This window comes from Leuresthes tenuis, unplaced genomic scaffold, assembly GCF_036924035.1.
Source record: "Leuresthes tenuis unplaced genomic scaffold, fLeuTen1.0.hap1 SCAF_24, whole genome shotgun sequence".
NCBI classification, from domain to species: domain Eukaryota; kingdom Metazoa; phylum Chordata; class Actinopteri; order Atheriniformes; family Atherinopsidae; genus Leuresthes; species Leuresthes tenuis.
The window spans coordinates 22,665,575-22,683,144 of NW_027325378.1; the positions used below are offsets into that span (position 1 = coordinate 22,665,575).

The 17,570-nt window shown below is 38.0% G+C and overlaps 1 protein-coding gene across 1 annotated transcript in view; it reads left to right on the forward strand.

Annotated features, from left to right (window-relative positions):
• The window catches only part of plppr5b (phospholipid phosphatase related 5b), a 57,650-nt gene that overhangs the window by 28,288 nt on the left and 11,792 nt on the right, over window positions 1-17,570 (forward strand). Inside the window, exon 3 of the mRNA XM_072378130.1 lies at window positions 5,509-5,759. Within this exon, the coding sequence (XP_072234231.1) occupies window positions 5,509-5,759 (251 nt within the window). The remainder of the gene's footprint in view (window positions 1-5,508; window positions 5,760-17,570) is intronic.

Sequence of the window (17,570 nt, forward strand, 5' to 3'; positions counted from 1 at the left end):
GTTAGTATCTAGATATACTTGACATACATAATGTGACAAAGTGGATTGGATCTCCTCTACTCACCACTTGTCCCTTACAGATTTATACTTTCTCTTAACCCTTATTTTTAGATTTGATCATTTTGCTATAATCTACCATTGATTTGTCATTACTATTCTGTCTTAGTGCTGGCTTATGGTACCATTTTTATCATTGTGTTTAAGTGGGATTAAAGCAAACACACAGTCATGCAATTATTCAGATACCTTGACTGAGTTGCAAGTTTAAATTATAATAATTTAGTTTATTTTTTCATTTGTTCCTTTCATCAGACCCACCATGCAGGTTTGGTGTTTGGGGCCAGCCCAGCACTTCCTGATTTGAGGTATTAGTGAGGTCATAGAGTGCATCACTGGGAAAAAGGAAGTGGAGGATTTTTATTTGCTGTAGTAATTTTGTTTTGAGTCTCTGAATTGTTTTGAAGTTATGTGCCACAACTGTTTTTCTTTTTCCAAGCGTTTGGTTTGTATGCAAGTCAGTGCGTTAGTTTAAAAGGGTTGATGATTAGTTTGAGTTAAGGTTACTGTGTAAGTTGTCCTTTCTGGTTACAGTACAGAATAAGACTGTACCTACCTACCACCTTTCTTAACCCTTCAGTTAGATTATGCTACAACCAGGGGCGCCGATTTATGTGTCTGCTGGTGGGTGCTTACCATGCTTGCATGACTTGTTGCTATTTTGACACGCACACACGCACATGCTCTCTTTCACAAACACACACAGTCTACACACTGGTGATGCATTTGAGTAGTTAATGTCAATGTAACCTAACGCAAAAGGTTCCAATAAAGATAAAGGAAAAACAAAATCCACAATCCAACAGTGCAAACCTCACAAAATACATCGTAGTCTATCCATGGGTATTTACCTTTCCAGCTAGCATGGAAGCCCAACCTTTTTTCTGCCTAACATCTGCACTGCCACTGTCCACAGTCATTGACACGGTAGAGTTCTCATGGTGTTGGGTCGGTGGATATTTTTGGTATTTTTGTGACAAATTTGTCAATTTTGTTGGCTAAATCAACTAATATGCTAGTTTAACAGAAAGTTGCCATCCAGCCTTTTTAGCGGTTTATCTGATATCACAACACAAGGTAGCGGAGGTGCTCTGGCCCAGAAGCACCCACGAAATCAGCGCCTATGGCTACAACATGTACAACTTTTTACTTGATGTGGTAAAGCAGGGTTAGGGTTAGGGTTGTAAAAGTGACTTTGACTTTTATTGTTTTTTTTTACAAAAATAAGTGTTAGTTTTGTTTTGTTTTTAAAAAAAAACAATAAAATAGAACTAATTTTTTAGGTTTAGCTGGCGTCTTGTGCATTTTTTTCCCTGTTTCACCTGCAGATGTTAAACAGGTGGCATTCTTCTGCGCTTTCATTATCTCTGTCAGACTGAAAGAATAGTACACCAATTCATCAATTCTAGCAGGCTAATAGCCTTAATAATGCCCCTCTGCAAAAGCAGTCTGAACTATAAAGAGATAAATTGCTGTTCTCACAGCGAAAGAGCTTACATCCTGAGATGTTAAAAGAGGATGAGGAAATATTGTTTTTATTTTTTTTCAACAAAAAACATCAAAAATGACACACTGCAATTCAAGTCTAATTTTGTTGTCATTGGTAGTGCACATTACTTTAGATGGTCCAAGTCAAGCAAAAACCTATCAATTTATATATTTTATTTGTAGTTTCATTTATCAGCATGCTCCTCATTGAGCCCCTATGCTGGTTTCACACTGCAGCTGTATAGTCACAGCTGCATATGTGTTTTCAAAGCATTGACCTTTGTGTTGCTGTGATGTTGCTGTAATGCTCCTGCCAGCAAAATATTCTGCCTTTGGTAATGGCCATTAATACACAGAGCTTTTTGAAATTCACGGTTGGTATGTATTGGAAAGTGAAGACCAGTGAGTTTATCATTTGTGACCTTTCAATTCTCATTCAATGAGGGAAAGAAAAGCACAGAAAAACTGAAAATTTGTTTCTGCTAACATTCCAAAATATGTATTATCAACATTGGGTTCTGCTGTAACTATAGAAGGCTTAGTCTAATAGCCAATTCAATAAAATGCTGTTCCTGAAATGAAAAGAAAATAATTTTCAAAACCTATCATAATAGATTACATGCTGAAACTAAGGTGAAAGGTGTACTGCTGCCAGTTGGAGGCCAATATGATGACCAACAAATCTTTTAGCTGAGAACTTTTTTGAAAACAGCTTCTCTGACATTTCCTTCATGAGTGGGGAAAAAAAGGGAACATGTTGAAAGTAAAAATGGAATCTTGCTGCCGAGCAACGCTTGGCATGGTTGAGACACACATCTCACGTAGTTCTGGTTTGTTAACACAGGAACTGAAATTAGAATCATGTTTCGCACACACAATGCACATACCATTCAGCTGGTATGAAGCTAGCCTTAGAAATATATATTTTTAATCGATACACCCTATCACTGATAGATTGATTTAATGTCAAAGAAGCAGAAGACTGACTCTCCACTTTTTATCATGTATTGATTAGCATATTAGAAGCAGCTCAAGCAATCTGAACCAAAGCAGTCATCGCTTTTAATAATAAGAACAAAACTCCAGATGTTTTTTAAAAACCATCTGTTGCTTTTCTCTGGTCCAATTTATCTAATGAGTTCACAAATGAAAAAACTTAGAGTGATCAGATTTTCACCGCAGAAGCACCTACTGTAGCTTTAAGATAAGACTACCTCCTCTTAAATGTTCTCGCACCATTGTTTTGCTCTTCTCCCAACAATGAGTGATTTGCTCATGTCTGAGCAATTTACCTGTTCTACATAAATGATAAGGTATCAAACATATGAATGCAGGTTCAACAAAATGGGCATTTTCAATACAGAACAAATTCCTCTTGAGTGCTCAAAGGACAGAAAGAAAATCTACAAATCAATCTTTGTCAGATGAATATATGTCATAGAATATTAATTTACACTTTCACACTGTGTGATTCTGTGTTCAGCAGCTCTACCCATACCTTGGATGTGCCAAAGTGTTGTATGTGAGCACAAGAGGAGTCTGGGGAACTGTGATAACTTTGAGACTGGCTTGTGCATAACACTGCAGCATTGTGGAGATTTTGGCACTGGATCAAAGAAGAATTTTGCACAAATCTGCCAACACAAATAAACACTAAGACAGGAGGATCACATATACCCAATGAGCATCTGTAATAGACTTCTTAGAACAAAGACATGCATGGCTACACAGTTGCTCTGCAGCCGTTCATTGTTTGAAGTAGACAAACTGAGTTTGATTCATGCCCTACTAAGCAATTATGGTTGTCTCTCTCTGGATCCAAATATTGTCAGGATGGAGGGGGTATGAGGTGGGAGTCAACCGTAAAACACAAAGTGCACACATTTCCACATTTACATCTAAAAGTGGGACACAGTCAGAAAGATGAGCTGCTTGGCAAGTAGTTGGCAACTGAGTCACACGATGCATGACAAAAGCTATTTGATGCTTGTTAAGAAATGTACCTGTCAGCATCTAGAGCCCCATCGCAGTCCATGAGTGAAACAGTGATTAAAACAAAAACAACTTTATGAAAACAGAAGAACCAGTCTGGCTGTGATGCTTTGCTGCCTCTTTTTATTTGCATATTTTACTTAAATGCCCTTTGGATCCTCAGATTAATTAGTTCACAACAGCACGAACACTTGACAGTGATTGGAATAGCTGCTATTGTAGTCCCAGCAAATGACACCTCCTGGAATTCTGTGTATGACTCTGGTGCGTTTAACTAATTTCTCTGTGGCAGAAAAACTGTGGACAAAAACTTGGCTGATTAAGCACCTTGCAGGTAATTTAGTGTGACAGAGGACAGGGCAGTAATAGGGGGGATGCAGTTGTTTCTGTTAAAGACCTTCAGTCACAGAGACGTAAAGCCTGGCTGGTTTGGTTAAGAGCAATGAGATCACACAGTTGCACCTTTTAAATAACACAGTAGGGGTGTGTGTGTGTGTGTGTGTGTGTAGGTGTGTGAGTGTGTATGCATGTGTTGATGGTAGGGAATTGTGTTCCTAGTATTGAAGTGTCCTTATGAACCTGTTTTATATAACATCATAGCGTGAAGAACAAGGGGTCTCTATTGTTTGAAAATAGGATGCACCTGGTTTTAGAGGGATTCATTCACGCTGAAAATATAAGTTTCATCTTTTTCAGACGTGGGATTCATAACAAAAAATAAGCATAGCATTATGTCTTTCATAAATTGGACACTTTTATGTTAATGATCCAAATGGCTACATTCACAAAATTCTACAGTATAACAATGATTCAGAGAGTTGTGCTCCATGATATTTACTGCCCTTGCAAGATTACAAGCATAGAAAATGAGATATAATGCTGTTGTCTGAGCTTTCTCACATTTCATATTAATATGATTAATGTGAGTCTTACCTTCATAGTGTGGTTATGTAAAACATGAAGATGTTGATTAGAAACAGTTAAAAAAAATCATGTTTCCTAATGTTTAGGTTGTTTAAGTTTCATTGAGTCTGCAGAAATGAGCATAGTTGTCATCAAAACAATAACTTTCCCTTTACTTGGGCTTACTGTCTCCACTGCCTCCTCTTGTTGACTGTGTTTCTTTTGGAAAATAAACTTGGCAGCATTTAATTTATTTAACGTTGCATTGTACAACAAATTAAGAGCTACGGTTAGTTTGACAGAGGATCATCAAAATAGTTATTTTTGTTATAATAATTTTCTCCTCAACAGATATTTGAAACAAAGTGGCAAGTGTGCTACTGAGTGACAACTGAATTGCTGCTATGAACATTGCAGTTAAGCTGTTCAGCTGTGGCTCAGATATTAGGATGGTTGCCCAATGAAAACATCAGCGGTTTAATCACAATGTCTTTGGGGAAAACACTGAACCCCACTCTGAGTGTATATATATGATAGAGAAAAGGTGTACAAGCAAGAATCACTGTGTGAATGTGTATCGACTGATGACTGAAAAACAAATAGAAAGTACTTTTGAAGGTTAAAAATGTGTTAAAATATCATTTGCCATTTAAATTTGCTCATTTAAATATCTATTCATGTGAACCATTGTTCCTCTTTCGACCGGATGGCAGAATATGTGGAGAGTGTATCCCATTACTGCACAGGACTCTACAACTTAAGATGTGAGTCATTGACTCGTTTCAATGTAAAAACATTTAGAACTCTCTTTCCTAGCAATAGCATAAAAATTACAACAAAGGCATGAAGTAAATGGGAGTCAGTGTTTATCAATCTCTATCACCACTGCAAAAAAAAACTTTTTTTTGTGGGTCAACTCATCACCAGCAGTGGAGTCTGGGGAACAAGATCATAACATACCATGAATAACATGACATGCAATACCACGACCTTTGTATCAATTAGTGGATCTATGACTCTTTGTCTCTCCTGTGTCTCCCTTTTTAACATGTTCTTCTTCCTTCCCAGGAGTCTACACCTTTGGTCTCTTCACTGTTGACATCTTCGTCAATGCAGGGCAGGTGGTGACAGGAAACTTGGCACCCTACTTCCTGACAGTCTGTAAGCCAAACTACACGGCACTGGGCTGCCAACAGGCCCTTCGTTATATTAGCCACCAGGAGGCCTGCACAGGAAATCAAGATGAAATCCTGCGGGCTCGCAAGACCTTCCCTTCTAAGGAAGCTGCACTTAGTGTCTATGCTGCACTCTATCTGGCTGTGAGTTAATGGCTTATCTTAAGGTCCTTATTCTCCTAAAATGTCTGATGTATGAAATTACTTATTTTTCTGTTAAATTGTCACTTTTCTTTATCTGACAATTAGCATGTTTAATTAGCAACTTGCTAATTAACGTGTTCCTCATTTATTTGTTGCTGCCTCTTCTTATCTTTCTCAACCAACAGGGCAAACATTGTCAACACCACTCCCACAACAGTTTTCTCAATAGCCATATCACTGTATCTCACACAAACTTTTATACAATCAAAAACAATGACGTGATAAGCAAATGCCAGTTATGTTTTCACTTTACATATGCAGTTTTACGCTTTCCTTTGGTAGATACCACATAATGCTGCGTGTGGAATTGCAATTTCTTTGCCCAGACACTGGCCACATGGGGAGACCCAGCAGGTCACCCTTTCGTCATAGCTAGTTCTTGACATCAGCTTAGTGTTTAAGAGCCCTTGTTCTATAAACTCTGGGTCAAAAACCAGACCACAAGTTGCACATTTCAACAAATTCACCTGTGCTACAAAGTCGTTCATTAACGTAATCATTGAGGAATTGAATTTATCATGTTTTCTTTGATATTATACATAGCCAATGTTCACAACTATGCTAGTTTGAGAGAGCCTGGGTTTTTTGTTATGTTGATCTTCCACTGTTAATGTATAGTGCAGTTTTCCATGTCCTCATGTAGTAACCAATTTTAGATGTTTGTATTTTATCTTTGAGTCTTTTGTGATATTTGTGTAATTTATTTATTTTTTAATCTCTGATGGCAGCAGTGTGTTATGTGGATACTTACTGTCTAAAACCCCATTCATATTTTGGCTATCCAATAGGCTTACAATAAAGTTTAATTGCTCTTCCAGTGACTTATGCACAACGACGTGAGATTGACTATGATTGCCTGCCTTCATTCTGTATCCACTTTGACTCTGATGAAGACACAGTAGTGTTGAAACTTTCATCTGTTTGCACTAGCAAATTACAATAGTAACTCGAATGTTTCATTGTCAGTTGATTGTCCTTAGCTGAGAAGAACCTGATCCAGTTGCACACTGTTTGAAGATGGGCAGTGATTTGTGTTGTTATTAGTTAAATGTTGTCATGTTATTATCCAAAAGTAACTTCGAAGTGAAAAAATTGTTGGCATATGTTGGTCTTGAACACATCATCAGGACCGAGCAGCATGACATGTGTAAAGCTTGAAATGACAAGAGAAATTACTTTCAGTGACGTGCTATTTATAACATCCCAATGATAACAAATTGCCACAACTGATGCCTTGTTATGAATTTGTGTCTTTTCATCTGCGTTTCATCTGCTTCGATGAGTCATATTTTACCTCTGCTGCCTACAGGGATGGCAACTTACAGGATATCTTTATGGGTTGTGTTTAAGGGTTTCAACCAACAACCTATATGGTGATTTTGATTTGAGGCATTGTTGCCCAGAAAACAGGTGACATTTAGTGTAATGTTTAACACTATCTATGTTAAATCTAAAGACTATTTCAAGTCTGCTGAAACAATTAACTGTCCATAAAATTGTCTTTTTTCCCCCATCAATATCAACTAGATATGTGGAGCATCATCTCTTTTGTTAAATTGATTTTGTTAGACGTTCTTTAGTTGTAGTTACTGTTATTCATGTGAAATTGAACTCCACACTCAAATCCATTGCATGACTGAATTTCAAGAAACAAAACTAAAGTTCCTTTAACGATTCAATGGTTTATTAAAGGAAAGGTTTCCGTGGGTGACATCGTCTAAGTTGTTAAAACACATTAAATGTTAAATTATTACATTAACTTTCATTGACTAGCAGTAAAGAAATTGATATGTCACACTGCTCTGCTTTCTGTTGTTGTTTTATTGTCGAAAGACAACAAAGGAAGTAAAGTGTGTCCTCACAGTTTTCCTACCAGGAGAAGCAGCAACAACAGTTTCCAATAGACCTGCAGCTGTGTTTTTTCCAGGTCTTCCTGGATCCATTTAATATTGTTGTCAACTAGAGCTAATGCAAAAGAGCTTTTTAATAAGATCTGTATAAAATTCCTAATCTGTTTCAACATACTGCCAGTTTATGAGCCAACTCTATTTTCACATAAGCAAAATACAACTATCTACAGTGTGATTTAGTTGATTCTTTTGTAATACACATGGAGCAAGCCAAGTGCTTTAACCCCTGTCTGACATGCCCCTGCCCATAAACAGTGATTCAGTTAAAATACTCTGTCATGGGTGTTCATTATTTGTTAGAATATGTTCCAATATGTTTGCCTTAAATTACAAATGATAGAATGCGCTTCACCTACAGTAGTATTGTCTGTTGCGCGGATACCATAAACTTTGTTCTACTCTCCTCATTCTTCTCTTTAATCTTCTTCATCGTTTGTACATTTGAAGTAATGTCATCAGTGTTGTCTTCACCAATGAGACTGGTTAGTTCAAACCAGAAGACATTGCTACTAACCATACTGTAACGTGATGTAAGCAACAGTGGCAGACTGTGGGTGAGGAAGACTGTTTTATAATATGACATCTTAAGTCTTTTAAATGTCAAACTCAAATAGCCATATCAGATTTTAATCTAATAAGCAATGCAATTCATATTAGTCAGGGTTTGTTTTAAAGCCATTCAGCCATTCAACCAATATTTAGCTGTACAGAAATTCAGTTTTTCAGTAAAGGTAGCTGTGTAAAATTAATATTATCATGTCCAACTCTAAAAGGAGAGCTTAGTCTTGATTATTGTCTTAACCTCTTTTGTTAAAATTCCTACACTGTGTGACTCACTGGATTACTTAAGGATAAAGCACAAATCAAACATTTCCAGAAAGGCTCAGATTCTTGCCGATGGTCTAATTCCTTAAATTTTCTGTGTCAGATTGCTGGCGTCTGCTTGACTGCCTGTGAGCGACGAATGCCTGGCTTTGGACCATCAGTGACTCCCTGCATGATAGGGGGAGCAGATTGCTTCTGTTATATAGGTCATTTAGCAAAGGCCATTGTGTATGTACAATTCAGCAGCACACGCATACACACACACACACGCACACACACACAAGCCTACAGCTCTGAGGAGATGATGATTACTCCTCTTCAAATTCTCATTATCTTTGTCATTTTAGCAATGCCAGGACCAAACATTGCTAACCTGCAACCGCTGAACCTGTGGTTTTATTGAAACAAGGCTGTGATTACCCTATTCAAATGGTGATGTCACAGTAATGTTGTGAATCATAATTTAATGTCTTGGCACAGATTTCCACTGTAGGGCTATGCCATTTCTATGCAATCACTTGATCCAAACAATAGTTTTTATGCATTTTATTATCATGGCTCATACATATTGGTTTACAAAACTGGAATACACAACAGTTTTTTTAGATCACATCATTGGTAACATCATGTTACCAAAAAGGTCTGTTTTAACTTGGTTATCTAAACCAGTAATTTGGAAGTAGAGCTACATTATCAGTCACTCAGTCGACTGTAAATATTAGAGAAATACATTCGGATTAATTTAATCTACTCTGCTATTTTTTGTTTTGCATACACACTGTTGCAGTGGAGTGCTGGGCTATTACAATCCTATACAGAAACATCTGTCATAAACAGATAGAGGTGTAAAGGTTTGGGTTCAGATATTTACAATTTCTTTCATGAAATTTGGACTTCTTAATTTAACTTATGTAACATCTCGTACTGTAACGAATCACACCACTTGAAGTTATGACGAAGTGGATCGACCTCCTACTTTCACATTTCACATTTATGAGTGAGAGATGGAGCACCTGTTTATCAGCTAGATGGAGTGGGAGTGAGCAAAATACGGTGTGTGTGTGTGTGTGTGTGTGTGCGTGTGTTTAAGTGCTGGTAGACAAGATAATTGTTAGGCTTTGAAAGGAATGCTCTAGTTTTTCAAAACTTTAAAGTACTTTTCTTTGCATGTATAATTGGTAAAAGTACTTTATTGTACTTTCATAGGAAATCTAGAAATTATCTAATGATTGAAAGGATCTAACTGTATGTACAAACAGTCATGTATGTCGAAGCATGTTTTTACAGTATAAGAGAGGTTACATTACCAAGCTTTATAGCTTGCCATTCTCCAACAGAGTGTGGCAAGCTTTAAGATAGAATAATACCTGACTGACAATCTAAATCTCTTTATGCTTACACTTCTCTTGTCTGCAGTTCAGTCACAAACAGTTTGTACTGATCCCTCTTTTGGGTACTATCCTGTCATCTGTTGAACTGGTCCAACACTGTACTGCAGATTGGAATGCTTAAGAAACCCCACTGCCAACCTGCTGGTGGTAGAAAAAAAAAAAAAAGTATTTAATGATAAAGGAGTTGCCATAAGCCTTACAAAATGTACTACCTGTTCAACTTTATGACAAGATAATCACAATAAACATAAACAGAAAGAAAAAAAACTCAATCAAATCAGGCTGCATTTTGTGATTATTTCATCTTGTTTATTTTCTAAATCAATTAGAAAAATTCAGACAAAAATCATTAAAATAAAAGTGACCACATTACATTTTTGCTTTTTCTAAACCTCAAAATAGACAAATGTATTTAAAGAAAAAAAGAGACTTTTATACCAACAGTCATTTTAACCTATTCTTTAGTTATATTAATTTTCATTTATCAGTTAAAACATTAAAACTTCTGCCAAATTAAGTGAACACTCTATCTAACTGACCTGTGTCATGCATCTCACTTATGGGAGCTTAGAATCAAATATTTCTTGTAGATATCCTCTATTTCAACTTGATATATTAACACAGAAGTCAGTGCTAGCTCTACAACTTAGTCTGCCTCTGGCTGAGTAGGTCCCCCTCAGCTAGAAGGAGAGATCAATGTCTGGGGACAAGATCAGCAGCTCTCCCTGATATCAGCCTCATCACTCCACATTGAAGTTTCCACATTACTTCATATACCAACAGCTACTCATATCGGACTTTGAATAGAAAATTTAAGTTTGAGCATGTGTCAGCTATGAAAAACTTGCAATGGAAATAAATAGGTGGTTAGATAGATAATAGATGACCATGGTGTGTCCAAATATATGGTTATGCTTTTTAAAGAAGTCAGCAAGCAGGTTTGTTGTGGATCTATGTATAAAACTAATCATATGTGACAGCTCTGTGAAGCCATAATGACTACAAGAGGTAAATCATCTTGAGCCGGTAAAGAATGAGCACTTATACATACTCGCACATATCACTGTAGAATGAGTTCACTCTGGTGGAGCAGGTAGACTGTCATGCTAAGAGTGACATACTAAATCATGAACGTGGCCATGCACACATATCATAAGGAGCAGTGGAGCTGTTCTGCTCAAAACTAGTTCCAAAGGCATAGAACATTACATAGCACAAAACAAATATAACTTCATTAAGATCATCTGACTAATTATCGGATTTATGAAAAGAAAATCACCATATTCAAAATTACATCAAAGGCTTGTTGATGAAAGAGAAAATGGCAGTCTACATAATGTGAAAACATAAGTACACACTAGCATGTAGAGTAAGTGCATATTAGTTAATCCGAATTCTCAATAAAGTTGCTCTCATTCACATGTTTTTCTATGACTTTTGTTTGATAGCTAAAGACGTCATTGCCTGGAAAATCAGGCATTTAAATTTACATGTCAACCTTCCCTGGGCTCAATGCATTTTCAGACTTTGACTTTGCTCTAATAAAATCCTGATTTTATTACCACAGTATTATCTGACAATCATCATGCACCTAACTTAAGCACACTGTCTTGCAGTGAATTCAACTATACTTATATGTATGATAATCTCCCACGTACGAAGTGGTAGATTGTCATGAATGTCCACAGCATGATGGTGTTGGACGTACTACAATCAACAACTCAATTTTGATCCTGTGCATTTATTCTGGAGAGGGATGGTAGTCCAGTGTAAACACTACTGACCTGATTCCATTTGGACAACACAAAATTACTTAAAGAAAGAAAGACCAGTTAAACAACCAAACTACCACCCATATTGTAGCAGATAAATTGCCATGGTCATTACCGACCCCAAGCAGGTTACAAAAAAAAACTACAAAAAAAAATATATAGTATATATATATATATAGTAATATAAAGTCAAGTCTTCTCTAAAAAATGCAATGGTGAATATTTTGATGGTTTGTATTGTGTACATATTTAGCTTTTTCTCTGTCACGTCACAGGCCTGAAAAAAGGGACATATTTAGCTCTTTGACTCAACTTTTTAAAATCCAGATGTTTGAGCCTTGTCAAAGAGTAGATCAGCAGAATTTGATAATAAAAAATCCCAAAATTTTCTGAAATACAAGCTTTCATTGCTCCTGCTGGGTCTCCTCATGTTACCAGTGTCTGGGCAAAGGAATTGCAATCCCACATGCAACAAAAAACATGTCCAGTTGCCAGTTAATGCACACCACGTAGACCTGTGCAAAAGTATATCCTATAATATATATTGTTTTATGGTAGCATTTTATTGTAGAGATGGAATAGGGAGCAAAAATCTGCATGTCAACTTTTGTAATTATTCATCACAACTGAAGCCTATAGGTAACCTTTGATACAATCATTTGACCCAGGTATAAATGCTAAGAACAGTCATTGTAAGAACATGAATATGAGCTCGAACAAATAAAAGTTTCATTGGCTTTGATTAATGACCACCATATGGAGTAAAGTAAAAAATAAATAAATCTTATTATCTGTAAAAAGACCTTCAAATTAATCCAATTCAGACCCGTTTATAGCCTCTGTGCTGTGGATACACGCGTTTAAGACTAACAGGAAAAAACATTTCAGTGAAAAGATAGAGATCTTTCTAATAACTTCCACCACAGACTAGTATCTAGTGCACTATATCAATCCTTCCCCCTGATTTTATCAAAACCACTTGGTAACCAGGACAACAACAGCCTAGCAACAATATTGTCTGGGGTTTTGCATTTTCAGTTATATTACAGAGAGATGTGTGTCGTGATGGGGGAAATTATACACGAATTATACAAGAACAGATCTTATTCAGATCCAGATTATGCTGTTTAGTGCAGTGTAAAAATGTCAATAGATAGGTCTAAAAATTAAATAGTTGAATAAAACTCAAGTGAAATATTCAAAATCTAAACTGCATTTTTAATTATGGCACTTGAACAGGATATGCTTCATAGCATCATGAACATTAGGGCTATTGTAGTCACTCCTGATAATGTGTATTAGCATAATTGTCAACAGCAGTTTATGTAAATCATATTAATGCCATGTGTCAAGGAATGGCACAAGAAAACATTACTACAACAGCTGTATTCTTGGACACACTGTGGGTGCCAGAGAGCTATGAAAATGCAAATAGATCACCTCCATTCATCTGTTTATAGATAAGAACTATATATAGCCATGAATTTAAAACATATTGTGCTGTTCAGCCATTTTACACTGAAAGTGGGAAAACATATGTATGAATTATAATTAGATGAGGAATGGATAAATTGGAGAAAGGGGAAAAAATACATTTGAGCAGACCTTGGAAGAAATTGTGCACTAAATAAAAACTACAATTTAGTCCTTGGAGGCTATGTGCTGCCTCACTCAAGATGAGTGATTAGAGCCAAATATAGACAAGCTTCCTCTGATATATACAGTTATATATGTCTATTTTCTATCCATTACCCTAATTACTGCATCTCTTACAAGTGTAATGTTTTGACAATAAAACAAGGTCAGATTTGATATTAACATGCATGTGTCACATGGTTGTTGTTCAGGACACAGCTCCAGTGTGGAGGCTACTACTGTGTGAAATGTTGATTCTACTTGAGTTGAATTCATTCAACTGATCCCTGCTGTTACAGACTCGCAAATATAGCGTTCCATTGCCTCACGCTTGGGGCAAGAAAGATCATATAGTCGACTGGATGGCAGGGGTGCTCTAGGCAGGAAGTCTATAGCGCAGTCGTAGGGGCGATGAGTTGGAGGTTATGTGCTGCCTCACTCAAGATGAGTGATTAAAGCCAAATATAGACACGCTTCCTCTGGTATATACAGTTATATATATGTCTATTTTCTATCTCTTACCCTAATTCCTGCATCTCTTACAAGTGTAATGTTTTGACAATAAAACAAGGTCAGATTTGATATTAACATGCATGTGTCACATGGTTGTTGTTCAGGAAACAGCTCCAGTGTGGAGGCTACTACTGCGTGAAATGTTGATTCTACTTGAGTTGAATTTATTCAACTGATCTCTGCTGCTACAGACTAAATGTAGCGTTCCATTGCCTCACGCTTGGGGCGAGAAAGATCATATAGTTGACTGGATGGCAGGGGTGCTCCAGGCAGGACGTCTATAGCGCAGTCGTAGGGGCGGTGAGTAGGTAATGACAAGGCCCTGTCTTTGCTGAAAGCTGTGCCAATGTCTGAGGCAGTTGGAAAGACAGAAAAGACTCCAGCTTTCAGTTCGACTAAAGAATGTGTGGGTTATGTTGGGCTAACCAAGTATTAAGTTGATGCTAGAGACAGAACAGGAGGAATTTAATTAGTTGCCAGTGGTTTCCAGAAATGATTAACGTGATGGGTATGGTTTTATGGGTTATCGTGGTCAGTGTACCTCCATCCAATACTGAGACAAAAATGGGCGAAGGCAGGGGCTCCAGGGGCATTCGAAGCTGAGAGGTCACACCAGGGTCTAGCAGGTTTTGTTTTCCTCCGGAATACACTCGAGCCAGAAATTCTTGGGTGGTGTTATCAAATTGGATAGTCACTTTTAGAATAAAGCGAGGAGGTGTTTTGTTCTGTGTTCCACCCACCAGTAATCCTGCCTCTACTGGCAGGCTCTGTCTTTTGGCCACACTGGACAAGCAGAAATGTAATGACCCTTGGAGCTACAATAGGTGCACTCGTTAGGCTTCACATGACGAACCGTCTCCTCAGGTGTATGTCTCGCTTGATCCTCCTGCATGAGTGTGGGAATTTCCTCAGAGAGGGATGACACTAGCAGGGCAGATCCAGTGGAAGGTAGGGAAGAGAGCATGTTGTGGGAAGACTGCCGATCAGCTAGCAGGTTGGATGGTTCTTCCCTGGAAGCTCCTCCATTGGTCCTTCATTTGGTCGTTTAGTACATTTAATAGGACTCCCTGGGGGCGATGGGCAGCCACCCCGTTTCTACAGCAAAGATGTGGAAAATCAATAATGAACTCTGTTACTGTAGACTGATTTCCTTGTTTTAAATTCAATAGTCTCTTGGCTGCATTAACCACACAAAGAGGGTAGTCAAACGTTCTTCTTAAGGAAAACAGTCAGTTGAGTGAAATTGGAAAAAAAAATAGTGCCCAGTCCAGCCCTTTGTCCTTAAGCAATCCAATGATGTAGGAAATCAGTGGAAAAGGAGAGTGGGGAACGAGAAAAGGTTAATGAGCACTGAAGTAAAAAAAAAAATAAATAAATCTCCACACTTGCTGATTTCTTTCTCTTGATGCCCTGTTTTGTTAGAGCTGAATGGAAAGTGTCTGCTGAGTTCATCTCTTGGCCAGATTGTGCTGTCACTGCTAATGCCTAGCTGACTCACAAAAAGACCCTAGAGCAGACTCTGACACTGGAAGTTTTGGATTTAAAAAAAAAAAAAGGCAGAAAATGTGGTGAATCAGAGAGTGGATCCAGGGGAACGCAAAACTCCGAAGGAGGAAGAAAATAGTTAGAGATGGTTTGAGAGAGACATTTATCCAGGTAATGGTGTGAGGTTTATCTTTATTGAGTCAAGGTTGGGTTCGAGAGTGGAGAGGGGGATGCTGGCTGTGGTGCAGCGGTGGGGCGAGCAGGTTTGGTTCGTTAGCAGGTAGATGTGGGTAATCCACAGGAGAATGCAAGATCCTTGGCTTGGAAATCCAAAGTGAGGTGAGCAATGAAAGAATCGGCTCTGAGAACAAGGTAAATGCACAAAGGAAGATTCTAAGCATGAAGCACAGAAGTCAGCCGAATTACCACTGAAGTAGTGAAACAATCTGGTGAAAACTGGTTGCTCCTACAGATCCTTAAGGTGTTTTGAGCACAGATGAGAAACAGGTGAGAGTGCAGGAGCTGAACCAACCTACGCCCCCAGGGTTCCTGGGCAACCTGCTCAACGCCGACAAAGACCTGGAAACCAAACAAACGCCACAAGCCAAGCATGACAAATGTGGCTTCACACTAACATCTTCCAAATGTGCATAAGTAATGAAGAAATATAATAAGTATTACCCCAAACATTTTGATGAAACGCAAACAGACTACATCTGAGGCCCTGAAAAAGGATCCTTCATGTTAAAGAACTGTAATATCTAAATTTTTCAAAAAATAAAGCTGAGACTCCTGTTTTTCGAGACCATATTACATTTGACTAGAAAGTATATGACCCAACTACACTGCTCAAAAACATAAAGAGAACACTAAAATAGCAGATCTCTATGAATTAAATATTTCCAGCTGAAAATCGTTATTCATTACATACTGGAATGCATTGCGAATAAAATAACAAAAATGATCAATATAAATCATAATTATTACCCCATGGAGGTCTGGATTTGGAATCATACTCAAAATAAAAGTGAAAAAACATACAGGCTGATCCAACTTCAGTGGAAATTCCTCAAGACAAGTCAAAATGAGGCTCAGTAGTGTGTATGACCTCCCTACAGTGCCTGGGTATGCTCCTGATGAGGCGGCGGATGTTCTCCTGAGGGATCTCCTCCCAGACCTGGATTAAAGTATCAGTCAACTCCTGGACAGTCTGTGGTGCAACGTGGTGTTGGTGGATGGAAAGGGACATGATGTCCCAATGTGCTCGAAGTTCCAAAAAAATGCCTCCCCACACCATTACTGACCCACCGCCAAACCGGTCATGCTGGAGAATGTTGCAGGCAGCAGAATCTTCTCCACTGTGTCTTCAGACACTGTCACGATTATCACATGTGCACATGTGTGTGAAGCCATGGCAAATCTGCCAGCCTTGGTGTTCTCTGGTAAATGCCAATCGCCCTCCATGGTGTTGGGCTGTAAGCACAAGCCTCACTTGTGGATGTCGGGCCCTCATACCACCCTCATTGAGTCCGTTGCTGATAGTTTGAGCAGAAACATGCATATTAGTGGCTTGCTGGAGGACATTTTTCAGGGCTCTGGCAGTGCTCCTCCTGTTCCTCCTTGCACAAAGGAGGAGGTAGCGGTCCTGCTGCTGGGTTTTGTCTGTTGCATTTTGCACAGCAGCAGGCTGAATTGATTCACAATCAGTGTTGCTTCCTAACTGGACAGGTTGATTTCACAGAAATGTGTGATTGATTTGGAGTGATTGTGTTGTTTAGGTGTCCCCTTTATTTTTTGAGCAGTGTATGTCTGGTCTATCAAATCATTCACACTGACTTTCAAGATCAACAACTGTCTGGCAAAATACACATTGTAAATAATTAGGTGTGTTCTGTGGTGCATCTGTTTCATTTACAGGGCTACATGCAGATTGTGGCATTTCAGCAGTCAGGCGGAGTCAAAGTTGTAACAATACCAGTTGTGCTAACAGTGCCTCTTCTACATCCTTCTCAAATGTACCATGAATGGGAAAAAGTCTTTAAAAATCATAGTATCAGCGAGTTTCCTGTTTAATTCTGGGTTCTCATTAAAATGCTGATTTTGAGCACTGCAAAATGAAAAATAAATTAATTAATTAAAAAAAAATAAAAAAAATCGATGGGACAATTGAATGCTAACTTTTAGTTATAAGTGATTCTTAAAGTAAAACTAGTTAAGGAC